Source organism: Notolepis coatsorum (genome assembly GCF_963971535.1).
Source record: "Notolepis coatsorum genome assembly, chromosome: 13".
NCBI lineage: Eukaryota > Metazoa > Chordata > Actinopteri > Aulopiformes > Paralepididae > Notolepis > Notolepis coatsorum.
The window spans coordinates 76,018,263-76,042,138 of NC_140177.1; the positions used below are offsets into that span (position 1 = coordinate 76,018,263).

At 43.8% G+C, this 23,876-nt stretch overlaps 1 protein-coding gene across 2 annotated transcripts in view; it reads left to right on the forward strand.

The window, feature by feature from the left end:
* The first annotated feature begins 3,780 nt into the window (after window positions 1-3,780).
* plpp3 (phospholipid phosphatase 3) overlaps window positions 3,781-23,876 on the forward strand; it is a 37,021-nt gene continuing 16,925 nt past the window's right edge. Inside the window, exons 1-5 of one of the 2 annotated variants that reach the window (XM_084328114.1) lie at window positions 3,781-4,166; window positions 9,330-9,484; window positions 14,606-14,886; window positions 20,078-20,135; window positions 20,516-20,692. In XM_084328114.1, coding sequence (XP_084184240.1) covers window positions 4,025-4,166; window positions 9,330-9,484; window positions 14,606-14,886; window positions 20,078-20,135; window positions 20,516-20,692 — 813 coding nt within the window. In that variant the 5' untranslated portion in view covers window positions 3,781-4,024. Of the gene's footprint in view, window positions 4,167-9,329; window positions 9,485-10,376; window positions 10,535-14,605; window positions 14,887-20,077; window positions 20,136-20,515; window positions 20,693-23,876 lie in introns of both variants that reach the window. The other variant, XM_084328115.1, reaches the window with a different exon arrangement.

The following is a 23,876-nucleotide window of genomic DNA, read 5'->3' on the forward strand; positions in this document are numbered from 1 at the left end:
CAGAGACAACTGTTTAGTGTTAGTCTGACTCTCATATATACTCTTGTCTCTATCCAGGCTTCTTGTCTGCTGTTGAAGAGCCTGTGTACCCGTAAGTGTTGTCAACGTGCAACTGTGTCCTCCAGATGTCACTCTGCATGATCCTTGTTTAGCTTGGAAGAGTCTTGTTCATAATTATTAAAGGAACACTGCAACATTATGGGAAATATGCTTACCGTCTTCTCCGGAGTATAGATGCCAATTCCCTCTGTCTGTTCAGTAGAAAGCTATCCAGCTGCAAGCTAGTCTAGCTTAGCACTAATTTATGGAAGCAGATATGAACCAGCTAGCCTAGCTGTTGGCCAAAAACACCTCGACCAGAGTTTTAAGCTAGGCTAGTGGTCCGTATCCGCTTCCATTAATTTGTGCTAGGCTAACTTTCAGTCGGATAGCTTTCTACTGGACGCACAGAGAGGAAATTGGTATCAATATTCTTGTCAGACTCTGGAGAAGACGGTAAGCTCATTTCCCATCATATTGGCATGTTCCTTCAAACGTTGCAACGCTTACCAAGTTCTCTGCCAAGTTGTACAATATGTGGGCATTGTTTTATGAGCGGTGACGGGGAGCCTGTTGTTTTCCATGACAGTGACCAGGAAGTAGAGCTTGCGTCGCTGCCTCCTCCACCCCTCTATGCCGATGCGTCTGAAGCTGCGTCTGACAACGTGAGAAGAGTGATGATACAGAGGCATATCTTTTTGACAAATATGGGGGAACATTTTGCATGAAATTGGTACAAGTGGAACTAGGTCACAATGTAGGAATGTAGGCATTTTTGTAGAGCCTTCCTTTTAAAGGTCCCCTGTCTTATAAATAGCCTTTTCCAGTGTTTAGCATTGTTTTCTAGCAATGGGTGGTTGTATCAACAATGTCTGTGTCTCAGATTCTCATTTTGGCGGATTGCTCTAATTCAGATATCGCAAGATCCTCCCCCACTGAACTAAGCCATTCTGATTTGACTGTTTTGCTGATGTGAATAAGGCACTGATTTGCATATCTCAGCCCCTGGTTGTAGTCACCGCCCACAATCAACAATTCGCTCAACAACGGAGCAGTGGGAATAATGCGGAAGCGGTTTCCCTGTTCCTGACTCTTCCTCTCTCTCTCTCCAACCTGCATTTTACACACAATCGCAGCCGCTCACACAGCGCACACGCACACACTCTCTCTCTCGTATGTATCACGCTGTGTGGGTGACTTGTCACTCAAAGCGCTTTGCGAATATGGGCGGAGCCCAGCCCAGAACAGCTTGAAATCTTGAAGTGGAAAAATGCTGTTTTAGAGTACTTGATTAGAAATACAAAACAATGTTTTTTTTTGTTTTTGTTTTTTAGAAAACTTACAGATGTGTTCCATAGACTCACAGGAATTGTGTAAAATTGCCCAAATAGTGAAAGGAATAGCAAAACAGGGGACCTTTAAATGATTGTTGATCATGGATTATGTTAAGGCCACAGCCATTATGGCAGCCAGTATGGGGTGTGTGGGGACTATGTGTTCCTCAGAGGGGACAGGGCACAGTTGCATTTACTGTTCCTCCTGTATTTCCACCTCCAGTGAATTGCCATTATTATATACTAGGGGCATGGTGGCTTTAGGCAAAGAGGTGTTTGTGGTCAATTTGAACTTTTATGGTTCAATGAGTGAGAGGGGATGCCTAACTAAAGAGGGCAGGTCACCTGGGCCATTATCTTGTGTTTGATCAGATGATGATGGAACCTTTTAAGCTTTCTGATATATATATTCCTATGAGGAAATGTAGCCACACCCCCCCCCCCCTGTCACCAATGCACATCTGCAATTGCTCCTCATTAACCACATTATTTGTAAATCCTCTGCTCTACTTTTCAGCTTCCACAGTGAAAGACACAAACGCCCTGCTAATGTAACCTGCAGCAACTGATGGGACCAGAGTTTTATGATTTAGCATTCAGCTTTTGTTTTTTTGTTTTTTTCAATCACTAAAAAATAAATAAGAATAAATAAAATAATGCACTATTTGAATATTGGCACTTTGTTTTGAGATTAAACTGCATGAAATAGCCACAATGTTTCACTCGGTTGATATTTTGGGCATCACTTTTTTTCTTAGGCCTGTGTTGTCTTGAGTCTTGACTATTGTTTGTATGCGTTTTCTTTGCATTTGGAGAACTTCTGCGTTATGTCTAATAAATGTGCTTCATTCATGTATTTTTTTAATCGTGCTTATTGTATGGTTTGAAACAACCTAGCGACTGTTTAATGCATGTTACTCAGATAAGTCAGATGGCTAGTGGCAACTTGTTGTGACTGTATAGAACACCGCAACACTTCCAGTATTTTGAGCTCATGGGAGAGAGTGGGGGAAGGGGGGGATAACAGAATGCATGTTGATTAGAGCCTTGATTAATTCAAAATGGGGGACCCTGATGTAAACAAGAAAAGTCTTTCCCTGGTCTGCATCCCCTTAACAATTGTGTGTATTGAGCTGTACTGTATTGTACCCATTCTGCAATCCGTTAATAAAATTTTCAATTGATTGAAAACTTTATTAACAGATTGCAGAATGGGTACAATACAGTATAGCTCAATACACAATTGTTAAGGGGATGCAGACCAGGGAAATACTTTTTCGTCTTGTTTACATCAGGGTCCCCCATTTTCAATTCATCAGGACATATATGACATACAGATAGACAGTACTGCTACATCTATACATTTATGACATACCAGATTTGCAAATACAGTACTGTTTGATACAAAAAGAGTCCAGAAAAGGGAGTATATACATTTGACGTCAAAACTGTACATTGGAGGAGGTTGGGTAGGAGGGGTTGGGGGGGAAACACTGTACATCTGTACAAGCAAGACTGTACATTTTAATATTGACAACCATACTAGGTAATTAACTGTACATTAGAGGGGTGGGGGGGAAACACTGCACAAACAAGCATAACTGTACATTGGAATATTGACAACCATACTAGGTAAATTACTGTACATTGGAGGGGGTTGGGTTAGGACATTTACAGGGGCCAGTTTCGAATTGCAGTCTCCCGTAGGTGTTCTTTGAGAGTGGTTTTGAAAGTGGGTAGTGATTCACATTCCTTTACAGCTTTAGGTAGGGCTTTCCACATTGATGTGGCATAATTGCGAAACGTGTTTAGTCCCTTGTTTGAGCCGAATCTGGGTTTAACATGATTTGTGGAGCTCCCTCTGGTGTTGTGATCGTGGTATTCACTGACCCTTGGGAAGTATTTTGACATGTACATGGGTACCTTGGTCGTGTAGTGTATCTTGTAGACCAGGCCCATTGCAAGTTGCTGTACTCTGTCGTCTACTCTAAGCCATCCTAGGTTGTCAAAGTGGGCAGGGGTGAGGTGGGTTCTAGGAGTAAGGTCAAGCAGTAGTCTGACCAGTTTGTTTTGAGATGTTTGTAATTTTGTTTTTAGCGCCTTTGAGGTGCTTTGGTACCATGAGGTGCAAGCATAGTCGTAGTACCCTTGAATGAGTGCTCCTGCCAGAGTCTTCAGGGTATTCTTGTTTACCAATCAATCAATTGACGTAAGTGGTTGTAACTACGGCTATCCCCCCTGCCCCCTCCCCTCACGAGCTCCATGTAACGCGGAAGTGAAGTTGTCCATGAGGCGCGTGGACGTGCAGCCAATATTTTGTAAATGAGCAGTAATTGAGAGAAGGGGAGTGGTTTTGGAAGAAGGCGGCGACGGGAGGTGGGAGCTAAACTACACTCACTGAGCTCCTCAAGAAAAGCGCAAGGAAGAATGGTCAGAAGTTTGAGAAAGTAAGCGGAATGATACAGGAGAGAATGAAAGAAGGGCCGCTAATGGGTATAATTTGAAAAGATAAATAGACGGCGCGTATCTTGCAGGGCTACAAAGGAGGATTTACGCAGAAGCCCACCCTTAAATTCGGAGTCAACCGATCTCGGATGTAATACTACCCAGGCTTTCTTTTACATGGGAACAACTTGACTAACGAAATTTAAATGCAACGCTGCTTGATATATGAGAAAACAATGTCACCAGAGGCGAGAAACGGTGGAACATCTTTGAATAACAATAACAACTGCAAAGACAACAGCAGGAAGAAGTTGCTCGTCGGAGTAGATCTGTTCTGCTTGTTTTTAGGTGAGTCCAATTAACTCCTTGCATGCATTTTAAACATCAGTCGAGGATCTTTATTTTTATTTTTAAATAAATTTACATTTTTTTATGTGGATTTAGGTACTGCCAATTAAGGCAAATGAAAACCATTGACGATGAAAATGTTGCCTGATCAAGGGTTAAATTGGCCTATTTATTTACCTTTTCCATTGTAATTCCACTATCATTACATATTTATTTATAAATTTATAAATAATTTAGATTAGTAAAATGTGGTCAGTGTTAATGTTAAGAGTTGTACATCAATTATAATGTATTTCTCGTTGGCGCATACATTCATGATGATGATCCCCGTTAAGCACAGTGAATTCTGCTGGCGAAGGGGGAAATGGTCATTAATAATATTGCTCTTAGCGGGCTATATTTCTTGGTCCACACCCACCTGTACCTCTCCCTTGACTCATTATATTTTCCAGAATGTCTCGCATTCCACCACACACTGGCCAGGAATTCTCTTGAAGTGACATCTGGCATAATATATATTTGTGTGCCTGTGCATTAAAGTGGTGAAGAGGTCAGCCATATCATATGTTGAGTGAGTGTGTAAATGTTCATTAGGCACTAGTGATTCTTCATGGTGGTGTTCAACAGCAAACCAGACACTGGTGGTGAATTGTTAAATAATGAGACGCTGAAGGTCTAACCTGAGGACACGTCGTAAATCTTATGGACCAGGTGTCCTAAACCTTTCAAAGTTTCACATAACTTTTCTTCTTCTTCTTCTTCTAACTCCTTTTCTAATATTACCATAATGTCTCATTCTCAACTCTGTGTTGTGACTTTACAGTCAATCTTGATGATGTATACTAGACGGAACAAGTAATTGCGGGCCATGAAATTATTAGGGCTGTCCCAAACAGCATTTTATAGTTGGCTACTACTAGTCCTATAGACTTTGTTGACTAACGGTCAGTTGATTTAATTGACAAATCTGTAAGTGGCAGAAGCACTTCATTAAACCAATTCTTCAACTGAAGAGGGACTTCCGTAGAAATAAAGTAGAAGATGGAAAACAGTATTTTGCAAATTAAAGTCTTTGAGTAAGACCCACTGGATTTCCATGAGAATCCCATTCCCTGCAGGCTTGGGTGTTTTGCTGTGAAGCAGCACTCCAGATAAGTTGAACAGCCACTATAAAAGATACACAAACAAACACATTCTGATGTGGCCTAACACTGTCTCTTTACGTATCCTTTTTTTCCTTTCTGTGTTGAGGGTAAGCCCCATGTTTTGCCCTGTGTGTGTGTGTGTGTGTGTGTGTGTGTAGTATGTACCTGGCAACAGTGTGTGTATACATGTACCTGGCCGCAGAAAACGCTTGTCAACAAACCAGCAGTGTTTTCCCTCCCTAAAGATGTGGTGTGGGGGGAGTGACCACAAGGAGGAAATGGTGGGCACATACTGGTAATTACCACCCCTCTCCATTCTCACATTGATCTGAGGCTCCAGCATCCAAGGGCCCCAGGAGGCCTCTGCTCACACACTCCATCCATCTCCTCCGCTCACTGTGATCAGTAATGTAGAGGGTAAACCCACTTAAACTCAAGTTTTACCCACCACTTCATTTGTGAAATGGAGTTAACCTACCTACCTTATTAAGCAGATGTAAAACATTATGTTAGAAATTCACAGCGTGTAGTCTTTAGTAAGTAGAATCAGATTAATGCAAGTCACATAACCATCTGGTAGTTTTTAGAAAACAAAATAAAATACTATTATGAAAAGAATACTGTTATATATTTGTGATTATGTGGCATTACGAGTCTGTGATCACTGACTGGAGCTCATAGTTTACCTACTGACTGATCCCAAATGACCATCACCAAAACACCATTAGTTAGTGGACAAATGGAGAATTTTTGCTAAGTTTCACTGTAGACCAAATCACAGTGTTGCTTAGGCTGATGCCGGGTCACCTAGACTCGAGGGCTTTGGTTTTGTTTGTTGCTGGAACTTGGGCTATAGGTGTTAGCGGGTTCGTTTAAATCAGTAAGTCGTTGCAGGTGGGTTTTCAAGCTAATCGTCTTACCATTTCCATGTGCTGTTGCACTCCGTTCATCTGGGAGCTCAGGGGGGCTTAATCAGTCACACTATGGCAGGGCTGTTCAGCATCAGCCATGTCAACCTAGACTAGCAGGGAAAAAACAACTATTTCGTAACGCACACGAGTCTGATCCGAAAAGGGGTGGGGGCAGAGGAATATTAATAGACCTAATAGATGGCTTGAATTTCACTAATAGTCTTTAGCAACCAGCAAATCAGTGCAAATGTGACTTGGTTCCCCCGAGCAGACGGGCAGGCTTGGTTTCCCTTCAGCAGTGCAAAGTTCTGCATTGGGAGCAGTGTTTGGCAGCGGCCCAGACAGACAGACAGCAGTCTGTGTGGGGGTTCTGCACACACACACACACAAGGGTGTAAGTAAAAACAACTGCATCTGTGTATACACCGCAACTCCCTCAGACATGTATACATTTATATGCCAAGGAGGGAGAGAGAGAGCGAGAGCAATGCCAGCAAGTGGAAAATGTGCGTCTTGTTTATTTTAATAGTAGTACTTGGTGTTTTGACAAATGCCCTCAAAATATAGTGGGATTTAATTCGGTGTGAGGATCACACACCGATTCTAGTTTCCATATGTTACTTGGAAGTTATTGGTAATAATCTCTCATCCTGAACTGCAAGAAATGCAAATGCTCAAGTTTTGGAAGCTTTGTTTCGAATGTATAGGTCGTCATAATGTCATGTATTTTCTGCCATTATATTTTGAGACATGCCAGGCACTTTACAAGCCCATTGTCATGATTGTTCAGAGCGCATCGTTTGCTCATTCCACTCCTAAAGACCCTTCAGTGTTCCTCCTCAGTTGATTGTTAAGTATACAGCTTAAGGGCAGAATGGACTGAAATGCCTGGCATTGACATCAGTAAGAGGAGGAAACTAGCTCTGGCCCGTTTTGGAGTGGGGAGTGTTCACTGTTTCTGTGTCGTCCTTGTGGGTTAATGTCGAGCTAATGCATTAGAGACATAACCCACAGCCTCCTGGCTGCTGCTGTTGTTTTTGGCAGAAGAGGGCGCCGCTTTTTCCCCGCGCTGTCAGAAGCGGGAAGGGAGGATGAGGGGGAGAAAGGAAATCCCACGATGCCATAGTAGCGCGTGCTGAAGCTGTGCTGATGGGGGGGGGGGTCACAAGTGTAGGAGTATAAGACTAGGGCTGAATCACTGGAAAACAAGACCTGACAATGTCTCTGTGTTGTTGTGCTCCTCTGTCAAGTGTTTACTCACTCCTTCCTTCCTATCAGCTGTTTAGAAGGCCTGTCCTGCGGGGTGACTGCCCTCTGTTGTCGTCCCTCGTGCTTCTGGCCCCTCTGTCATTCTTTGGGCTGCGGATGTGTTTCAAGGCGGTCACAGAGGTCACTTCTCCGGGGGTTAACGGTTTTCACATTCTGCGCCTTGAGCCTCAGTGCAGCACAGTCTTTTTCCACCTCCGGTCTCTACCTCAGCAGTCGAGAGGCAGGCAAACTCAGAGTTGACTGTGTGTGAGGAACAACGGCCCGCCTGGTTACCTTCCTGGCCGGGACCTAGCAAACTGAACGGATCAGACATTCAGGCTTGACTTGAGTCTACTTTAGAAGTACGTTTTCACTGTTATAGAATTCTAATACATAACCCCCCCCCCCCCCCCGCCAGTAGTTCTCTCTACCCTTCAGAGTGGTCTGGGAGTTTATTGTGGCTCTGTCAAGATATTTGTTTGAAGAGGGGTGGCGGGGGGGGGGGGGTTACAGTAATAATGTGAATCCTGTTGAATCTAGAGATCGAAGGCCAGCGGTCTGGGGTTCCCATCAGTCTGCAGCGCTCAGTCTGTAACCTGAGCTCCTCCCAGCTGGTTCTTCAAAGGCCAGTCAGCTGTGTGTGTGTGTGTGTGTGTGGGGCTCAGTAACTGAGGCGTATATGTTGACATTTGGTTTGAGAAATCATATCCCCCCCACAGTAGTAGTACCAGGGTTTGACCTCCACACCCCAATGCTCTTTTTACCCATGAGAAAGTGAGAGAGAGAGAGAGGGTGGGAGGGAGGGAGGGAGGGAGGGAGGGAGGGAGGGAGAGTGAGTGAGTGAGAGATGGAGAGAGAGCAGACGTTTGTTTTTCTTTGTATTCACAGATCTCAGAATTATTCTGAATAGTGACTTCAAAGCTCCAGCATCAGTTAAAACGTTGCTTTGATGTGATTGAAAGTATGTTTTCCAAGTTCTGTCAGAGGCCTGGCTGAGGCCCTCTCTCTTGGGGACCACTTCAGTGGGACACTTTCTAAAGTCCTCTTTCTTTGGTGTATCTCTAAATGGTCCTTTTGGATCACAATTTATAAATTACGTTTTTGTTGTCGTAGCAAAAAAAAAAAAAAAAAAGGCCTCTTTTAAGTGGTAAATTGATTAGATGCAAACAGCCACCAGGCATCTTAAAGTGTGCCTTTTAGTTTTAAGTGCAGTTGAAAGCCTCGTAGGAAGGAAAAAGATGAACTCTTTCTCTCCCCACATTAGTTATATCTGTCGTGGACTCCATCCAGTCCTTTTAGGTCTACGGTAACTCGCCCTGTTTGATGTCAGTTTATGCTATTCTAAGCATGATGTAGTCCAAACAATGACAGAACCTTCCCTTTTTAAATGGTCATTTCAGTGGAAATTCTGTTTATTTGATTTTATAAGTAGACATTCTCATTGTGTCAACTAGTCACATGATGGCAGCGCGTGCACAACGTGAGGCTCGCCGTCTCTGCAGTTTTTTGCAAATTAGCGGTGATATCTGCTTGTTTTAAGTGTGCTCACCCAGAACAGTCTCGCTTTCCTTATCATACATCCAACAATATCCTTTGGACGTTGAAATAAAATTTTCCTTCATCTCAGGGGGGTGTCTAATTTCGCGAGAGACAAAATAAATGTAAATGAAAGTGTTGCCTTTTTTTGTCTTGTCTGTATATCTGTCTCTCTCAATCTGTGTGTGTGTGCACACTAGTCTGTTTGCCTATGTGGCTGTTCATATAATATATTGTCTTTTTAAAGTAAGTCTGCTAATTAAAGACCTGTCTTATCTCAGCTTGTGTGTGTGTGTGTGTATATTTACTGTCCGACTATACAGTGTTGCTTGTCGCTGCCTTCCTGCACAAGCCTCCCTTCCCACCGTACCAGAGAGGGTTCTTCTGCAACGACAACGGCATCAACCTCTCGTATAAGAGCAGCACGGTATCCAACGCTGTTCTCGCTATCGCGGGGGTCACTTTGCCCGTGACCTCAGTAAGTCCCCACATGGTGCAGCAGGAGCAGTGGGGAGCACACGTTGGGACACCCTCTCTCCAAGGAATGGCTGTACTCTCATCTCCCCAATGAAGTTAAATGAACTAAACCAAATTTAACATTGGGCGCCCAAATTCACAAAGCACAAATAGCTGACTCTAGATCAGGCGATCTTTTTTTATACCACAACCCCATTTTATTTAGGAATTATTTTTTGCGACCCCATACTTAATGTATCGCATAATTTCAACTTGGAATTAAGGACTATCAAAATAAAAGCACACGTTGTTGAACTTGATCATGCATATTTATTAGAAAATGTAATTACAGTACTATGTTATCAATACACATTTGTAAAACGAGGCATATTTAACCAAAATATGTTGCCAGAACAAAACAAAAAATAATAATAATTTTAATTTATTTTTATTTTTTACTTGCCAATGCGCAATTCCCTACCCACGACCCCACTTTGGGTCACAACCCGTAGTTTGAGAACCGCTGCTCTAGATCCATACTGCCATACTCTTGAGAGGCTTGGGAATAGGCCCCAGGTCTGTGACTTTGACTATTTTTTATTTATTTTTTTTACATGAAGTCGCAGACGCAATAGCTAGTAGAAGTCGGTCACCTTAACATGTACCCAAACGTGTACTGAAGCATAAATCTACTGCTTGATGATTAGCACCAGATAACAGCCATTGAATGGAACGAGTCTGTCCCAGGTGACCCCTGCTTGCCCCTTGCTGTGCCATCCACTTGTGACCTCTTGTGATTCTCTATCGTTAACACACCACCTCTTCCTGTTTCTCCTTCTCTCCAATCCCCCCACACCCCTTCCTTCTTCTTCCGTTTGTCTTTCTGTCCTCGCCTCGCTGCTTCTCCACACTAGCCGGCCTGCCTTTTCTGGTCATTGAGACCAGTGCCGTTCAGCCCTACCATCGCGGGTTTTACTGCGACGATGTGTCCATCAACTATCCGGCCAAAAACGGAGACACCATTAGCGACGGTGTGCTTTGCGCTGCTGGCATTCTTATCACCATCCTGTCTGTAAGTCACCTCACTCACTAATGTCACCATCACTCTTCTTTCGTGTGTCATTGTTCACTCAATAACTACCATCACAACAGCTCTTCACATGTCATTGTTCACCAACAACTACCATCACAACAGCTCTTCACATGTCATTGTTCACCAACAACTACCATCACAACAGCTCTTCACATGTCATTGTTCACCAACAACTACCATCACAACAGCCCACTGATGCTGGATGTCTATGTTACTAATGATGACGGGTATAATGTTTTCTTGTCATCATGACCAACGTACAGAGTCTTATTAATTGATCTATCAAGCCCCACCCTCTTTTATTGATCATCCAATCGCAACTGTTGCTTCCCTCTGACACACAAACTTGTCAGAGCTAAGCAAAATGGTAAATGGCTGCTTTTATATAGCGCTTTTATCCAAAGTGCTTTACAATTTGTTCTCACATTTGTTCTCACATTTTACCCATTCACTCACATTGACGGCGGAGGCAACTATGCAAGGTGCCAACCTGCTCATCAGGAGCAATTAGAGGTTAAGTGACTTGCTCAAGGACACTTCGACATGCAATCGAACCGGGAACCTCCGGATTAACGGATGACTGCTCTACCTGCCCCATAAGCAACAGCTGTGATTGGAGGATCAAGGGAAAAGAGGGTGGGGCTTGAGATAGGCCAATTAGCTATCTAAACCAGAGTTACAATGCAACGTTATTTGGACATGTTTCTCTTAATCTTCACACACACACACACACACACACGGACTACTGGAGGACTTTATCTGACTACTATCACAATGTATATGGTTCAGATTATCCTACGTAATTACAGGGCTATTGACATGACAACACCTCTCCAAACAACCAGCCATACCTATGCTATCAGCCCCTGAATGGTCTTTCTGTAGTCAAGATAACAGCCAATCAACAACATTCCCCTAGTTGCCTTTGTCGAAGGCCTCTTGATTAGGGGTTTAAGATGGTTCCGCTGATTAAGGTGCTTTGGTGGGGCTGAAGTGTTGAGTGGATCTGAGAGTAGTTATCTGCTGGGCGGAATTAGACTTGAGGGTCTGTAGCCAGAATCTGCCCTGTGCTGACTCGCTCCATTATACTGTCTGTGAAACGGCTCTGGTGCTGCAGGCTAAATGGAGAGGGTTAAGTGCCTTATTTTCAATCCCTGAACATCTGCACCAGAGAGCATGGCGGGGATTAAAAGTCGCATATTAGATACCTTTTCAGTGCTTGTGCACATGGGTCTCTGATGGGCCTACTAACACACAAACTGTGAAATAAGACAACCCAGTCAGATTGTTCTGGACTGCCTATAGGTCCGAAAACATGTGATTCAATAAGCCATTCAGATTTGCCTCTCTGTCACACGTCAATCAGGGATCATAGACAATTCCTGGTCCTCGTGTGTGCATCTGAAAAACATGTGTACAAAATGGTGGCTTGCTCATAAACACTCATTTTCCACCAACGGTTGTCTAAAATATCTTTCTGACATTTTAGGTGAAAAGTAATGCAATTGCTGGATCTGACCTCATATTTGATCCGCAATGCCTAGTTTGACAGTTTGATCTGAATTTCGTGAGCCAGCCACGCTGGAGTTCACGCATAGTTCCAGTGCGTGGCATTGGGGAGCGGGAGCAGCTCATTTGCATTTAAAGATACAGACACAGCCTGTCGAGAACAGGGCAGAAACAGAGGGATATAGAGGAATGCTAGAATGCTTCATCTCAAATACATACTACCTTTGGATAGACTGAAATTTACATTAGATCTCCCGTGCGACAGTGTGTCATGTCATTTAATTTGAATTCAATTACTAAACATAAAATCTGGGCGACTTATTTGTCAAACGCTTACCCTGAAGTTGTTGAAGTGGTCCAACATGTCAAGATTCTCAAGAGTTCTCAAGAGTCTGTTTACTGGGCACTGCCATGATGAATCGAATGTGACTTGGAGTGAAAAAAAAAGATGACATACCGTCGCCCCTGGAGATCAAAGGTTAATTTCTGTCTATCTATGCTCATTTGCTCTGCTGTGATATGAAGTGAGCAAAGCGTTAGCAGTACATACACCCGGGAACCAGCTACAGGGGGGACCTCAAGACTTCTCGAAAAGGAGCATAATATGTGACCTTTTAAGTGCCTTGCTCGAGGGCAAATTTGATGGGATCACACACTGGCTCTCCTGTAGCTACCAATGCCCCTCCTGGAAAGCAGACTACTACCAGCGGTTTAGGACCAGTAGGGTTTTCATGGTGAGAAGCGTCTCCCTGGCCATGTGCAATTATGGTTGACGCAATGGTGTTCGGTCACATTCTATAATTGATGGTGTGGAATTGTGGTGAAGGCTCAAAACAGGAAGGCCATGCCAGGTCCCTCATTTTTTTCTTCTTCTGCTAAACGTGAAGCGTTGCCCCCCCCCCCCCCCTCCGCCCCCCAGCGTTAGGTCACAAAGTCCATCACTTCCCACTGACTTAATTTTTTATTTTTTTTTAGATTTATTTTTTAGCGTTTATCGCTTTTTTCTACTGGGCAGACCAGTAGAGAGAGAGAGAGAGAGGAAGAGCGGGAGACAGAGTGGGGGGGGAAGACATTCGTCAAATGACGCCGGGTCCGGGAATCGAACCCGGGTTGGCCGTGCCGCGACGCAGCGTGTTGCATGATTGACATTTTTTTTAAATAAGAAACTGCCACAACAGGCCAGGTCCTTTTTATAATTGCCATCGCTCTGAATGTTTGGAAGGAAGGAAGAAGGGAACACCCTCTCTGAAAGTGTCCATGTTATAATTTTTGGAGACTGTTTTTTTTATGAGACGAGCCACAAGACGACCTCTTCTCCCGTGAATATATTCCTGAGGTCACACTGTGTAACAGTTACAGTACATGTCCTACAATGCCATTTCATTCAGTCGCAGTTTATCTCTTCACCCAACCACATCCAGATGTGTCTCTCTCCTGTGAAAGCAGCTGGGCTGGATCAGAACTGGCTCTAAAGGCCTGGCCGGTGGAAAAACCACGCTTTTATCAGCTTGTAACAATCTACTATAGGACTTTCCCCCTCCTGAAAATGTGTTTCTCCGAATGAGACTCATTTCTGCGCCCCTCGAAAGAATGTCTGATGAAACCGAGATACTAACATGAAAACACGCTGACATCCCTTGTGAAATTGGAGCCCTTTTCAGAGCGCGGTGAAAAACAAACGTGCCCCCGCTGTATGCCTGGCGGAGTCTGGCCACCAAAATCAGACACGTCGCCTAGCTCAGCATTTCTGCTGATTAGAACCAGAAGTGCCCCCCCACCTCGCCCTCCCTCTCTCTCCTCTTCCCCCCTCCCTCCCTCACGCACTCCCTCTCACCTACACCTCTCCCTCCCTTCCTTCCTTCACTTCCACTCTCCCACTCTCCCCTCTCCTCTTCTTTCACTACCCCCGCCCTCTCCTCTGCTTTTTCACTGATTCCACCTCTCCTTCTCTCCCTTACGCTCTTTCTTCATTCCCTTCAATGCCCCCCCCCCCCCCTACACCCCCACCACTCCTCCCTGCTTTCTCCCTTGCTCCCATTTGTCAGTGGCTTGGAGGCTAGAGGGGGGGTTCTGGAGAGGCGTTCTGAGCGTTAGCAGCTGTAATGAGTTATTGCTTGTCCACATCCCCCTGAGTGTACCCTGCGCGTCACTCGTCAGTCTGAGACAGTGGTTTATTTACCCACTTATTGAAAACTTTGCATGGTGCTTGCATTTGCAATCACCCCCACGTTGCTCCGCTTTGCTGTGTTTCTGTTTCTGATTTTCAGAACTAGCTGAATGGCAGGAACACAAAAAAAAGTTAAAGCGAGTAACCTCACAGAGCAGAGTTTCCAGAATTATCTAAATATACTAGCTGGAAATAGTATGCACACTTTAGATACGGCTCAACAGTTGCACACCATTATTTGGCTCAGAATTATGGCCATTGAATCCCAGTCTTGTTTATTACAGGAGTTATATTTGCCTATTGGTTTGATATAGTTTTTTATGGAGGTCCATATAGCAAATCAAAAAGTCATGTAATTTACATTGTCCCTTCAGATTGTCATCGGGGAGAGCTACAGGATCCACTATCTGAACGAGGGGTCCAAGTCGTTCGTGGGAAACCCCTACATCTCTGCCCTCTACAAGCAGGTGGGGGTGTTCATCTTCGGCTGTGCGGTCAGCCAGTCCTTCACCGACATCGCTAAGGTATCGGTTGGCCGCATGAGGCCACACTTCCTGGATGTGTGCAAACCGGACTTCTCCACCATCAACTGCTCCCTGGGCTACATAACGAACTACCAGTGTCAGGGGTCGGAGAGCAAAGTTCAAGAGGCCAGGTATTGTACTGAAGGGCCAAGAGAGGTGGAACCTGTTCAATGTGTCTCAAATATGAAGAAGGCTTGTAGAACCTGTTCAATGTGTCTCAAATTTGAAGAAGGCTTGTAAAACCTGTACATGTCCTTTCGGACTGGGTATGGCCACTGATTTCCCAAAACAATTTGATTCCGATTCACAAGGTCTCTATTCGATTCAATGGTTCAAGGAACCCTCTAACATGTTGCATTGTTTTTTATTTTTATTTTTTATTCTTTTTCCCCCTCCTTTTTCCTCCGTTTTTCTCCCATCCCAATGTTAGTCGTTATGCCAATTCCCAATCCCCTTCCTGGTCGCTGCGCACCTACCCCCCACAGTCGGTCTGGGAGAGTGGAGGCTATCACGTGCTTCCTCCGACACACGTGTAGCCAATCAACTGCTTCTTTTCACCTGGCAGCGCGGACTCTCACTGAGAGGGTGTAACGTGTGGAAGGATCACACTACCCCCCTTAGATCCTATCCTCATTGAGCAGGCGCCCCGACCGAACTGTAGGAGTTGCTGTTTACAACGACCAGGACCCACCCATCAGCTTTCCCACCCCCTAACACTGCCAATTATGTTAGTATGAACGACCAGCCAAGCTGATAGCAATGTGGAGAGCTGGGCTTGAACCCAGCGTCTCCTGCATTGGTGGCGAGCATCTTGCCCACTACACCACCTAGCCGCCCAACATGTTGCATTGTTAAAAATATCAATGTTTACATTAAAGGGGACATGTTTTGCTATTCCTTTCACTATTTGGGCAACTTTACACAATTCCTGTGAGTGTATGGAAGACATCTGTAAAGTGTTTTTCAAAAAGATTCATTGTTTTTTTTTTTTTTTTTTTATTATTTTTTGCACAAATCTCTCCAATATTCAAAACATCTCTTTCCACATCATCATATGCAATTTCCAGGATTTGCCTTTTTCTTTTTTGTAAGAACATACAAAACATGTAAAGGACTCATACAAATACATTAACAACTGACATGGAAAATAAAAAAAGACTTACGAAAAAAGAAACATACTATACTATACTATACATTATGCATATACATCCCTGATATATATACTTTGCATGTAGACCGAACTACCTTCGAGCAGGTATGTGCTGCATCCTCTATCGGGATGATTGTTTTGTATTTCTAATCAATTACTCTAAAGCAGCATTTTTCCACTTCAAGATTTCAAGCTGCTTTGAGTGACAGTCACCCACAGTCTGCGACTGGCAGACAGAGATAGAGGAGGGGGATACTAATTAATTTTGCCGCGGGGGGGCATAATCCTACAGGACAATGCATTGGTAACTTGTTTCAAATGACAATATATACCCCTGTGAATATTATTGCATGGATCGGAATACGGGCGCGCGCAACGATATTTTGACAGTGATATGCGAGTAGAGAAGCTCCATCCCCGCGCCGCGCGCACACACATTTACACACGAACTCCCGCGACTCCCGCGGGGTTGTGTGTAAATGCTCGTGTCCCTCTCTATCTCTCTCTCCCCCTCTCTATCTCTCTTGTTCGCTCGTTCTCCGCTGTCTCTGTCGCACCCGCGCACATCAACCCGTTTGAGGAAGTAATTCCACTCGCGCTGTTGTTGAGCGAATTGTTGATTGTGGGCGGTGACTACAACCAGTGCCTTACTCACGTCAGCAAAACAGTCAAATCAGAATGGCTTAGTTGAGTGAGGGAGGATCTCATGAACTTGAGACTAGACTGATGAGCCAAAATGAGAATTAGAGACACAGACCCCATTGATATAAACCCCCATTGCTAGGAAACAATGCTAAACACTGGAAAAGGCCATTTATAAGACACAGGACCTTTTTAAGAATTTATTTAATTTTATGAATGTACTTTTTATTGGAACATTGGCTTTTGCATATGTCACGTCTGGGTGATGTCTCAGTAAGTGGTTTCGTAGATTTGTTGTATTTCCACAATCATGTCTGTCACTAGCCAATGGAAATGCTAGAAATGGTCACATGGGCTGGGAGAACCAATGGAAAATACCTACCCGAGGCCAAACTTAATTGCCGACCCCTGGTCTACACCCTCCCCAGACCGACAGTGGGGCAATGCGTGCAACAACCAGGAAGGGAATTTGTAAATTTGGGGGATGAATATTATTATAATAAAAAAATGTAATCGATAATTGCTCATTCAAATGAAGATCTGTTCAGGATCGGGAAATCGATTTTTTTAACCCAGCCCTAATGTCCTTTTTACATTCTTCCACTGGAGCGGGGGGGGGGGGGGGGGGGGCTTCTTTATTCTTTTTATTTCAGTTTCATTTGATTGATAATTTGTGTTGGAAAAACCATACCAAACAAATAGTTATTTAACTCATTCAGGGCCTTTCCCCATCCTGTTCTAGCCAGGCCAGGTTTCCATTACATATTTCCGCTGTGCGTCACCTTGTTTGTAGAGCTATATCTATATGGTCATTTGACAGTAACTATCTTTTGTCCAAGATGCAAAAAAGAATAAATGTTTTCATGAATATGTTTGCGCGTTCTGCCGTGGTGAATATAAGCATAATTTCTGAATGATCTGGGCTAATTCCCGGGAGGCTGGTTATAGGGCGCAACGTGAATTCTACTAAACGCATTGGCGTTTCGTCCCTGGACACGCTACTATTTCCAAATTAAATGTATATAATAGGTATTATGTTTCATCATGAATGCATGAAAGGGGGGGCGGGGTCGTTTCTGATGCTTTGATTTCCAGTAACGGCATTCGTTATTACCATAACACATGCCGATTAGCTGGATCGGTATGATAACATTGTTGGATCAAGCTGAAATTTACGTCACATAGTCCTTACCTGTGGTCAGGGGTATTCCAAAAATAATATTCCAATTGTTTGATCGCCATCTGGTCCATCTGATATCCATCTGGTCCATGACATAATCCAGCACAACATATCCATCGATTGTCCCGAAAAGCGAAAACGATTCAATGCGATCGAGTGAAGCCCTAGGCTTCCCTGTACTAGAAACTGTGCCTGGAGCGGTTTAAACGTAACACCCGGTCTGGAACAGGGTTTACTGCACTCTCGATACTGCCTACTAGCAGGATCTGGCCGGTGCTGCACCCTCGGTGTCCCAGTATGCCTTTTAACGGCAACATACGGGTCTGTGACATTGAATAGAATATTAAAATCGAAAAAAGCAAAAACGATCTAAAAACGTATATATATACGTTTATGGCCCTTAACTCATTCCGGGCCAACAGCGCCCTCTGCTGATGGCCCTTTCCGTGCCAATGCTTTATCCAATGGAGAATAGGACTTATTTGCGAGTGCATAAAACATATAAAATATAATGGCAATAGATCTAAATAACACGGTGATCGTCAATGAGTTGCTTCCAGTCAACATGCACGAAACAGATAATTTTTTCATACATACATTTCCATTTTATACCGTGATGAATATCAATATTTTATTAGGGCGTTCTGTCTCATCTCAATAAACTCGTGCCATTTGTCGCTTGATTTATGATAAACGTTTTCAAATAAACGCTAGATTGTCGATAGTATATGTGTCCTCATGCACGAAGAGAAGCGGGGTCTGAAAAATCGCTTCTCCGTACTTTGGTCGGCGCGAACCTCACACACAGACACACACACACACGCTCCGATGGCGGAGAAAGGAACATCTGATTACCCCAAGATTCGTAACATAAAGGCCTTACCTCACATCTGATGTCATGCAAAAAGATGAATCCAATTCCTGATCGCCATTCCAAATATCGATCGCGTCCATTGATCCAACGTTACACGCTCCGATGGCGGAGAAAGGAACATCTGATTACCCCAAGATTCGTAACATAAAGGCCTTACCTCACATCTGATGTCATGCAAAAAGATGAATCCAATTCCTGATCGCCATTCCAAATATCGATCGCGTCCATTGATCCAACGTTACACGCTCCGATGGCGGAGAAAGGAACATCTGATTACCCCAAGATTCGTAACATAAAGGCCTTACCTCACATCTGATGTCATGCAAAAAGATTAATCCAATTCCTGATCGCCATTCCAAATATCGATCGCGTCCATTGATCCAACGTTATAGTCCAAAACACATAATCCAAGCTGCCCCCCTGACTCGACCAAGCTGCAATAGTATCCAGCTGCATGCCCGAGATGGGAGACCCGGACCGGAGTTTTTTTTCTGATGCACATACCCAGCCAATCCAATGATGTGCAATACCATCCGGGAGACGATAGGCGGCAGTATTTGCCCTTTTGCAAGCTCGGGCCCATTCCCAACGATAACATCAGGTTGGATGGATGAAAATGAATGGATATCGCTAATAAAAGAAATAACGATTAAAACCTGACTATACTCGTGATTGGCACGGAAGCATGGTCAATGGTCTCTAACTACACACCCTCAAGACCCCTACGCTCTGCATCTTCTGGCCGCCTCAGACCTACTCCTATCCAAGCCCCGGGAGGGTCATCAAAGAGAAGTCGTCTATTCTCAGTCCTTGCCCCACAATGGTGGAATGAACTACCCAACCCAGTTAGGACAGCCGAAACCCGTCCAATCTTCCGCCGTCGACTTAAGATGCACTTCTTCAACCATTATCTGAAATAATAATATAAAAATAAACTCTAACCCTAACTAACCTTACTGTCATGCACTTGTCTTAATAAACTAACCTACACTGTAACACGCAACACTTTGATGAACATTGTTACTCAGCTGATAGAGTTGTACACTTCCTGATGACTTGTCGTACAGAACTTGTAAGTCGCTTTGGATAAAAGCGTCAGCTAAATGACTAAATGGAAGCGATGGCGAGTTAACCCGACTATACTCGTGGTTGGCAATGAATGGGTTAACCGCTGGCGCCCAATAACGTATATAAACGGTGTTGGCCGTGAAAGAGTTAATATACAACTTTTCTAAAGTGTTAAAAACACGTGTAGAGGGGATCTGAAAAATACTCACATTAGTGCCACTTTTCCACAAAATCTTTCCACTGATTTGTATTTATTGGTAATAAAAAAAAAAGGTAAACATAACGTTTGGAAAATGGCGACTCCAGCTTCAGAAATCACTGAAAATGGCCATTACTAATTGGCTGTGCAAATTCATCAACTGTGGTTTCATGTGGTTTTGATGGTCCCTCTTCTTCCTTTCTCCTCAGGAAGTCTTTCTTCTCTGGACATGCGTCATTCTCCATGTACACCATGCTTTATCTGGTGGTGAGTTACAGTTTTTTCCCCTATGTAAACACATCTATGACACACACACACAAAATATCCTTATTGTGCCCTATTTCATTCTTATGTTTCTTTCTATGTAAACAGAATGTCCCTAGAGGGAGAAGGTGCTAGTCAGAATTAATGGGTATTTTGGTATTTTTAGCAATTCAAACAACTGATTTTTTTGTAAATTAAAATACAAAGCCTAGATATGACATTTATCAGTTGTTGTTACACTCACTACATTATAAATGAAGAAAAAGTGTTTATTTTTCTTTCACTGCAATGTTGTTTTCAATGTTAGGCGATGGCAATATGCATTCTGTTTACATAGTATATCGTCATAGTAAATATTATAAAATATTGTCCTGTGTGGTCAGTTTTACCTGCAGTCCCGTTTCACGTGGCACGGCGCCCGCCTGCTGCGTCCCCTGACACAGTTCACTCTCATCATGATGTCTTTCTACACCGGCTTGTCCCGGGTCTCCGACCACAAGCACCACCCCACCGACGTCCTGGCAGGCTTCACACAGGGGGCCCTGGTGGCATACTGCATAGTGAGTCGTTTTACTATTGTAGTCGTACATCGGATTAGACTCGATCAGATTACACATTTTAATGACCTTGGTTATAAATTGATCTTGGATACCCAGAGAAAATCTGTTCTTGGGGTAAAGGAGAGCAAATTTCTTGGGAGATTATTTGTGCAGGCATGGTTTTGTTCAAAGGCATGGTTTTGTTCAATGCTTCATTAAATGGTACCTCATTAGCACTCAATATAAATATAGGATTATACCCTCTAAAATGTTTTAGACAATCCTAGCAACTGGTCTAGCCTCAGGACCCACATTTTTCCTTAGTCATTAAGTCGCGAACCAACATTTTTAACCACTTTGATTTATTTCACAAAAGAATTGTGCAGTAATACACAATCCTTCATGCATTGTTAAAAACATGAAATAAACAAAAAAAAGTGCAACTAGGGCTAAAAACCCAATGAAATTAAATAAATATAAATGCTTCTTAGCAGACGCTTTTATCCATAGCAACGTACAGTACATGAGTGCATAGATTTTCAGTATATATGTAGCCCCATGGGATTGAACCCACAACCTCAGCATTCTTAGTGCCATGCTTTACCAAGTGAGCTACAGAGAACTACAGAAGGCAGATTTATCTTGAATTACAAGCATATATGCTTTTATTTTTATTTTTTTACGCGTCCCACGACTCACCAGTTGAGAACCACTGGCTTAACACATTGTGTGCCAAAAACGTGATCATTCGTTATTGCCCGCCATGCGTTGTGCGCCAACAACAAATAAACAAGTTTTTGGTATTAATATAAATTTTTTTTGCCATGGCATTCAAAATTCATCCAGCCTCCCCCCGGGACTGCAGCTGCACCCTGTCTGATATTGCAACGCCTCAATACCGCCGCCTGGTGGATGTCGGGCGAGTTACACTCCAAGCCAAACCGGATGTGGCGCTCGGTGCATCGAGGAAATTCCTCCGGCAGTAATATCTTGTAACGTGGGTCTAGATACACATGGGATCGCTTTCTAAACGCAATAATCAATATGATTTCGGCGTTTATTGCGTCATATAAACGGGAAATGGATCTAGCAAATAATTGGAATATTTTTCCTCCAGTCTCATCGGCGAACGGTAAGAGGAATATAACGTTATTTTCAGCCCGATTGTTTATTCATTTCACGGCAATCCATCTGATCAACATATCAACCCATACTAAATAAAGCCGTTACTGACGATCAAGTAATTATAAACGACCCCCCCCCCCCTTTCCTTCACGCATGATGAAGCATAATGTATACCGATCATATACATTTGAATTTTTTAATATAGCGTGTATAGGAAAGACGCGCCAATCGATAATCTATCATATGCGTCAGGGCCTATAATTCGCGTTTTAGGAATTACTGCAGAAAACCTTAAACATACTTATATTCTCGACGGTACTAACACGACAATGTATCAATGATAAAATATAACGTTCCCACATCCGGAACGATAGATACCCGATGTTGAATGGGCCATAGTAATTGTGCTGAAGGGTCTGCAATTAGGTAAAATTAGACCTAAAATAATCCCCCTTTAAGTTAATATGTGGGAGTTAAGTTATTATTTACCACATAATGTTACACTGCTGCCTATTGATTGCATCTCAGGTTATATGACGGTGCTGCCATCTAGTGGGCCAGAGGTGGTTTAGTGTCCCCTCGTATCTGCGTCACTTCCTCTCTATGAGCTTATTGACGTTGAACTTGACCGGACCAACGGAAGAGAGCGGACGTGCACAAGGCGTTGCTCTCGTTAACGTTATAGTTTGACGGTGACCAAGTATGTAAAGTGGCTTACCAAGCGGACATTATACCACCAAGAGAGAGTGAGTTTTAGTACCCAGCTAATTTGATGTTTAGTAAACGTCTGGGATTAGCATATTACAGCAGACTATAGTATTCCCCATCTATCGTTACCAGTTAGCCGAAGCTAGCTAGCTCGGCTCTAATACCTAAAGTAGCTTCGGCTCATGCTTCGATAGCTGCTCTGTACTGGACATATCAGTCGATATATAACACAGACCAGAGAACATTTAGATAAGGTCTGTGTCGCTGTAAAGGGACACAACTAGTCCTACGAAGTAGCCATAGCAGTAACCTGTGGTACAGAGGGGACCAGCGTGTCTGCAGCAGCTGTCGGCGTGCGCCGTGCAGCACCACGGAGCGGAGCGAGACACTCGGACCACCACAGCGGAGCATCTGGTCTGCAGGAGCAGACTAGTGGCGCCTATTGGACCGGGCAGCGTCTTCCCGCCCTCATCAACACGCAGCGGTCTACTACTCCTCATCACCTCCATCTCTCTCATCCTGCAGAGGGAATTGTTCCTCTGTCACAGTGGTAACCGCGGCAACGTTTGGCCAGAACACTTTATTATAACTATTTGGGCGCCCATCTAAATTTAGTAATAGTATTTAATCAGGCTTTGTGTAATGTGATAACAATATTTTGTATGTATCTTTTTTCCCTTTTTTGCTTATATAAAAGCATTATGTTTCAAACAGTTTCCTCGCTCTTTCTAGTTTAGGTGACTCCATTTTAAGTTATTCACTCAGTTGTGTATTTGGTACAATTAGTTTAAGAGTTAAGGCATCCTACCACACCCCCTAAGGTGATAATTATATACAGTCCTCTAAGCTCCCGCACAATTTGGTCCTTCGAGCCGGATTTAAACCAGATAGGATGTCACAAAAGAGCGAGGTAGGTTCAAAGGGCCCCCCCCCCCCCTTCCCTGAAGGGAAGACACGTGCTCCTAGGGAGCGTAGATTACCCTCCCGACTAGATGACTGTGTCCTGGGTACACCCAGTAGCCCTAGTTCGGAGAGCAATCAGCATATGCTAAACACATCAGCTGACCGGACAGTAGGGGACTTTACAACCCAGACGGCAGGCACACCCCAGTTAGTAGAGGGTGCTGCTGCCACACCACAGTTAGATCAGACGGCAGGCACACCCCAGCTAGTAGAGGGTGCTGCTGCCACACCGCAGTTAGATCAGACTCTGAGAACAGAGTCAGACCCGACTGACACCCCCCAGCGGCCTGAAGAGAAGAAGAGACACCAGGTGGCAGTCTCGCGTAGTAAAGACATAACTACCTTCTCGCCACTGGATACCGCCAACCAAGATGAGTATGATGAGCAAGATGAGTCTGAAGAAGAAGAG